The 6,863-nt window shown below is 46.4% G+C and overlaps 1 protein-coding gene across 1 annotated transcript in view; it reads right to left on the minus strand.

Moving 5' to 3' along the window:
* Positions 1-425: 425 nt before the first annotated feature.
* NOTCH3 (notch receptor 3) overlaps positions 426-6,863 on the minus strand; it is an 82,948-nt gene continuing 76,510 nt past the window's right edge. Inside the window, exons 28-35 of the mRNA XM_015830594.1 lie at positions 6,352-6,520; positions 6,029-6,245; positions 4,892-4,976; positions 4,446-4,608; positions 3,826-4,130; positions 3,349-3,496; positions 2,399-2,496; positions 426-1,787 (exon numbers count right to left, since the gene is read on the minus strand). Of these exons, the coding sequence (XP_015686080.1) occupies positions 546-1,787; positions 2,399-2,496; positions 3,349-3,496; positions 3,826-4,130; positions 4,446-4,608; positions 4,892-4,976; positions 6,029-6,245; positions 6,352-6,520 (2,427 nt within the window). The 3' untranslated portion in view covers positions 426-545. The remainder of the gene's footprint in view (positions 1,788-2,398; positions 2,497-3,348; positions 3,497-3,825; positions 4,131-4,445; positions 4,609-4,891; positions 4,977-6,028; positions 6,246-6,351; positions 6,521-6,863) is intronic.

Raw genomic sequence — 6,863 nt, forward strand, 5'->3', positions numbered from 1 at the left:
TGAGCTAATGCTGCGTACCCAGTACACAAATACCGTGAGCAGAATCCCATCCCAACATGGTGGGAGGGGAGGCGGCTGCTCGGCCCAAGAGACAAAACCATTCCAAGGAAGAGCAAGGGATATAAACTCTCTCCATTCCTTACAGCCCTAGACCCGGAGGAAGAAGAAGAATGGCACGCAACAGGATCTGATACCGAATACATTGTAAAAAATAAAAAAAAAGCTTAGCGTTAAATGCAAGGTTTATACAAAAAGATGTCTTGTAAAAAAAAAAAAAAAAGTTCCCCAAAACCTAGTTGATGAGACAATATGGGAGGGGAAGAAAGGGCCGGCCTGAGGTCCATGGCAGTTTGGGAATGATGAGGCCATCCTTTCCCCTCCTCAATCAGGCTTTTTTTAAAAAACAACGAACAAATTTTTTACACTTTAGTTTTTTCTTATAAAAACACAATTATGGGGAAATGAGAACCCCAAGGCTGGCACAGGCCCCAATGGGGGCCAGAGAGGGACCCAGGCCTCTGGGATGTGTTTCACAGGGAAGCTCCTCACGCGAACACCTGCATTTTAGCAGCGGGCTCTGCTGAAGGAAGCTGAGTGTGACTTGGCCCTAATACAGTTGGGCTGGGTGTGGACTCAGACCAGTCAGACAAGGAGTGAGGTGAGGGACTACTCCACTGCTCCGGGGACTCTGGTGAAGGAGTCAGGTAGGGGTGCTCACTGGGAGGGTGAAGGAAGTGCTTGGGTGTCGCGTCTTGCCCCTGCGTGTAACTGTGCTGTGACGGCGGGGTTGGATAATCCTCTACCCCTGCTGCCTTTAGGTATGGTGGGGGCCCTCCGCGTGGAGGTGCCCCCTGACCCTCTTGGGGTGAGACAGGTTGGTTACTGCGCACAGCGGCTGCTGGCGGAGGCATGGGCTGGGGAGCTTCCTTGGCCTGGGCTGGAGCTGGGTTGGGCAAGCCCTGAGAGCCGTGCCCCATGGCCATGTGGTTAGACAGAAGCAATCCTGGTGGGAAAGCTTGGCCAGACTGGTGCAGGTTGGGATGGGAAGCGGCAGGGTGGACCACCCCTATGATGGGTTGGCACTGGGAAGTGGGAACACGGGCACGCCACTCAAAAGGCATGGCCACAGGGCTCACCATGCCCAGACTAAGCCCCATGCGGCCAGGTGGCACAGAGAGGCGGTTCATGGACAGCAAGGTGCCGTCCCCTAGGTCGCTAAGGCGTGCCAAACTGACGGCAAAGGGTGGGTCCATCATGCCATGGACCATGGGGGTAGAGGGCACTGACATTGAGGCACTGGCGGCGTGAAAGACCCCAGGTGAGGCTGGGTTAGGCACATAGGGAGAGTCCAGTGAGTCGACAGGAGACAGGGTGACAGAGCTCTCCAGGAGAGAGCCTTGACACTCCAAATTGAGCTTCTTGGCACGCGCCTTGGCCTCTTTGCTCTCCCGTGCCAGACTGGCACTGCTTCCTGCTGTCACATTCTTTGTGCTAGGCCGACGGCTCTTCTTGCCCTGCGGAGTGGGCTTCAGGCTAGGTAAGAAGCTATTGGGAGGGCACATGAGAGGGGAGAGAGAGTGACCAGCAGGCAGGGCTCCCTGTGGGCTACGGACAGTGTTGTAGTCATCCAAAAGTCGAACAATATCGTGGTGCAAGCGCTCCTGAGCCACGTCACGTGGCAGTCGATCCATATGGTCAGTGATCTCACGGTTGGCAAAGTGATCCAGTAGAATTTTGGCTGCCTGGTAACTGCCCTCCCGAGCTGCTAGAAACAGCGGTGTTTCCTCCTGTGGCAGAGAAGGCAAATTCATGACCACATTCGACATAAGAGTTTGACATTCTCAGACTACCAGAATTCCCTGCTAAATATGGCCAATAGTTCCTGAAAGCATTGTCGAAATGGCTGATTTAAATTAATACCAGTGAGTGACTGTACAAATCACTTTCTCCTCAATACTCCCATATACATTCAGGACAGCTCACTCTAAAGCAGACATGTCAAACTCGCGACGTCATGTGACATCGCGCAACGTATCAGGACAGTTTTGCCATTGCCGGCAATGGGGTGGGCGCAGCTTCCACGTGACGCATCCGGCCCGTGGGCCGCAGTTTGACACCCTGCTCTAAAGGAAACCCCCAGGAAAACATTTTCAAGCATATCATTTAGGATGCAACAAGTATAAACGACAGTATTATTATTTTTCATCAGCCCAAAATGGAAAAGAGAGGAAAGGGGGTGGGGGGGCCGGCATCAATCCACCTAGTACAAAAGCCTAAGCACGGCTTTCTCACTAGAAAAGATGGGAGCTAACCTTTTCCTGTTAGTTCCATTTTTGGTGACTGTTGTGACAAAGGCATAACCAACGTGATTTTTTAAAAAGGCAACAGGAGAACTCACCTTGCTGTCTTGCATGTCCTTGTTGGCCCCGTTCTTTAGCAGAGCAATTGTAGCCTCTACATTATTGACAGCTGCTGCCCAGTGCAGGGCTGATTTTCCTGATAGGAGTGATATCAAGACAATAAATGTATTTGTCACTTGCTAATGATTCTTAGATTCTTCTAAAATCTAATACCACCTTTCCTAAATTTTAAGGAATTATCTTCCTTCAACCATGCCAGATTGTCATCGTCCATTGTCCATTAACACTTTGTATAAATTTAAGTATTTGTATAAATACTTTGTATAAATTTGTATAAATTTAAGTATTTTTGGAAAAAATTTGAGCTTTGTATAAATTTAAGTATTTTTGGAAAAATTCTTCCAGCAAATCAGCTGGTCTGTAGCCAAGAAAATGCTTAAATAAAAACATGAAGAACTATGGACTATTTGCTGCCGGGGGGGGGGGGGGGGGANGGGGGGGGGGGGGGGGGGGGGAGAGAAATTAACAAATTAATTTATAAAAGACTGGAAGGATGCATCTACTGGCAGAATCTTTTGTTCATAATGTTTTCCAGTTTACCCCTATGTATCAAGCCCTCTCCCTAATTAATTACAAGTCATCTTCATAACCAAAATCTTTTACTTTTCATCACATATTCTAGTCTCACTCTCTGTCAGCTATCTGCATAGCTTCTGCAGCAGTACGTTTCATCAACATGTGTTAAAAAAAAAGCTAAGGAAGGGAGTGTAGCCAGGTTAGAAAGTAAGTGTGTGAGAAAAATTTTTTTTGCATATGAGCATCTTTACTAAATCAATCTGGGCAACCTTGTAAATGAGTTATGAAGAGGTTACCTAAGAATCTAAACTGGAATGTAGTGGAAATCAGTAGAACATAGTCAAGTTAAGAAACCTGGTCCCAGACCCAGACAAGCTGAGGACGAAGCCAATTGATTTTGCAAATTACATACCCAATTCGTCCACGGCATTGACGTCAGCATGACAGGCGATCAATTCTTCCACCATGCCTTCAACAGCTAACCTTGCTGCCAGGATCAGTGCAGTTGAACCATCTCCCATTCGAGCATCTAAATCTGTAGATCGATTCCGGATCAGGATCTAACAAGAGTGTTAGGTGGAAGAAGAGCAAACTCTGTCATTCGATGTAGTAAAGTAATACTGTCTACAATATTTAAGTCAGCTGCTATTTGGTTTTTAGGAATGCCAGGGATGACTTTTTGGAGTATCTCAAAGGTAACAGATTGATAGCACATGAACTAGATTGTAACATTCACAGTTGAATTCACATTAAAAAAAAGAGAGAGACACTGTGCTTTTGCACTCTTAATATGAGCTAATGGAGGATAACAGAAAAACTGTATTTCTAGAAGCAGAAAGGATCCATTGGATCGTTCATGGAGTGGGTGTATCTTCAGGACAAGACTCACCTGGAAGACTCCTTGGGCATCAGCAGTCACAGCAGCGTGAAGTGGGGTACGTCCTGTGTTATCTTGCGCATTGGTATCGGCACCGGCATCCAGCAAGCGTTTGGCAGCATCAGCCCGGGCGTACCTTGCAGCCAAATGTAGTGCAGTCTCCCCTGTGCGGTCTGTTTGGGCACTCAAGTTAGCCCCCTGGCAGATGAGGTCTGAGATAATGTTGGCCGAGGAGTCATCTGCTTCCTCTTCCTCAGCCAGATCAGTCTCCATGCCGCCACCACAAAAAGAGGCCAACATAAGTGGGGTAAAACCATCTGTATGGACAACACAGTAAAAGATTACTTTAACATAGTTTGTTCTTTACTAAACTGATGTAATAATAATAATAATAATAATAATAATAATAATAATAATATATTAAACCTGTAAGCCAATCATCTCTCAATGATCCACAACACTCATACAAAAAAAATTATAATAAATCAATAAAATGTGGGTGGTTTTTTTTAAAAAAAACAAACAACAATATGTGCTAAAACGAGAAAAGGACATCAACTCCTGGACAGATCAAACGTTATCTATAAAGACTCCACCAGAGGGCTTTGTACAGTATCCATCTAACATGTTACCTGGCCCACGGACATTGACATCCATGCAGTCAGTGTCAAATTCACCCTGGGGTGGTGTCAGGGCCATAGATGGAGGCATACGAATATCTGCTGCCACCAAATGGTGCTGTGTCCATTGTCGGCAATCCACTGGGTCTTCACAGTCCAGGGCTGGCTCTTCCACCTGGCAATGAAGAACACAAGCCCGACCTTTATCACAGAAAGCCACACTTCCTATACAGGCTCTGAACTATATAGTATGTAGTGGGTACTTTTGGGGAAACACCAAACCAAGTTAGGCCACCAGTAGCTTGGCAGAAAACTGTGCGCATAACATTGCCCAGACTTGAAAACCAGAGAGGGGAAGAAAAGGAGAGGAGGCAATGTAATATTTTGGAATATGAGCTGAATACCTTTGCAGCTCCGGTTCTCAAGTCAGCCAAAGTCTCACAATGAGCAGGCAATACCTTAAGACGCTTGGCCTCTGGGCATTCGGCTTCCAGCCAGTCTTCTGAGCTGTCTGGTATCAGGCTCTCCCCTTTGCCAATATTCCTGAAAGAGGAAAACGTACGCAGTGAGTTGGGAGGCAATGAGAGCACAGGAGGCAGTGGAATCGTACCTCTGGCTATAGCAGTGATGGCAAACCTTTTAGAGACCGAGTGCCCAAACTGCAACCCAAAACCCACTTATGCATCATCGGGTGCCGGGTGGGTGTGGCCCATTGGGTAGGCGTGGCTGCGGTGATAACGGCAGACTGGGTGGGACTAAAAAGTTCAATCAATCAATTCCAACTTTGCAAGATCTTTCTTTTCCCCGCGAGAAGTTGAATTTGACTGATTGTTTGAACCTTTTTTTTTTTGTACACGGTGGCGGAGGCCTAAAGCCAAAAGGTTTTTTAAAACCCAGCTGAAGGCCTAGGACTGGGGCGACGGCGCGCGTGCCCACAGAGAGAGCTCTGAGTGCCACCTCTGGCACCCATGCCATAGGTTCGCCACCACTGGGCTATAGTCTAAACATCCACCTGCAGGCACATACATGGGCCCAGCTCCCTTTTTTGTCATCTTGTGTCCCGTGATTTTATCTGTTAATGTTAATATTTTTTATGATGGGAGGATTTTAAATGTTTTTCAATGTTTTTATGTTGTAAGCCGCCCACAAGGTCATTGGATCTGAAATGGGCAGCAAGTAAATTTAATTAATGAATGAATGAGAAAGGGCGAGCATCGAAGTAAAATGTAAGAAAGCCTGTCCTTTACAGCAGATGCAACCTACTACAGCTACAGACAATTCGTACAATAGCCACAACCAATGAGAGTTATCCCGTGCAGGCAAATATGCTGGCAGAAGAGGGATGGGATTCTTCTCCACTAGCCCCACTGGGTTTGTAGGCTTATTGTAGGAAAATAAAAGTAATCTCTTCCTTAATATTCTACATAGCAGGAAAAAGACAGCAGGTTTTGCCACGTTAAATCTTGTTAAGACATTAACGTGATTTGACCGTGAATGCCTCCGAGGGCTTTTTTTTCTCTTTTCTTTAACAAGTCTCTGATAGAAAGATAGGAGATCGTTCCTCGATAGCTCTTGAATGAATAAAGGCCTCTTACTTCATGCCCAGGGCATCCTGACCCACAGGCTCACGCCGGTTCTTGTTGCTACTCTCTTTCTTCAGACTGAAACCTTCAGGGAACCAGAGGGTGCTGTGTTCTCTTTTACGCCGGGCCACCAGCACACCCAGTACCAGGATCACGAGGAGAATGAGGGCTGCCACCACCACCAGTGGCAATAACTTGAATGGGTCTGGGTAGGAATCATCTTTTACACCTGAAGAAGCAATGTATCCGTGTTATAAACTCGATTGCAAGCAGAACGACCGAGCAATATTGCTTTTGCGAAGTGCCTTTTCCAGACCCCTGGAGAAAAATCTAACCTTTCACGGCTTTGAGTGGATATGGAAACTCTAGACGCTCTACTGCCGACAGGGCAGCAAGGTAATCCGCAGCGCTTACGGCATCAGGGAAGCATTTGTTTGAAGCTTGGTAGCAAAGACGGTTGTCAATCTCCAGGGTAACCTCAGACCTAGAGAAAGTGGCCAAGGGTTAGCGGGGTCTCCTTGAGCATCACAGAGAATTCTAAGGAAAGGCAAGTCGGTTACCTCTGCACTTTAGTTTTGTTCTTTGTTTGGTCTTTTTAAGTACACGGAATGGCCTGACTTGACACGTGTGGTTTTAGAACAGCCATTCCCAAATGTGCATTATGGATGAACTTGCTTTTAAGGTGTAATTAATCGTTTTAAAAATGCAAGTATATCGTAAGTTCCACTTCTTTTTACAAAAGGCATGCCATACCATTTTAAAACAGCAAATTTATCCCATCGGTGCATCTCTCTGTATTATTGTCTGTTTAATTATCATTAACAGCCTCCTGGGAATCTAGCACTCT

The sequence above is a fragment of the Protobothrops mucrosquamatus genome, unplaced genomic scaffold (genome assembly GCF_001527695.2).
Source record: "Protobothrops mucrosquamatus isolate PMUCROS unplaced genomic scaffold, P.Mucros_1.0 scaffold_247, whole genome shotgun sequence".
Lineage (NCBI taxonomy): Eukaryota > Metazoa > Chordata > Lepidosauria > Squamata > Viperidae > Protobothrops > Protobothrops mucrosquamatus.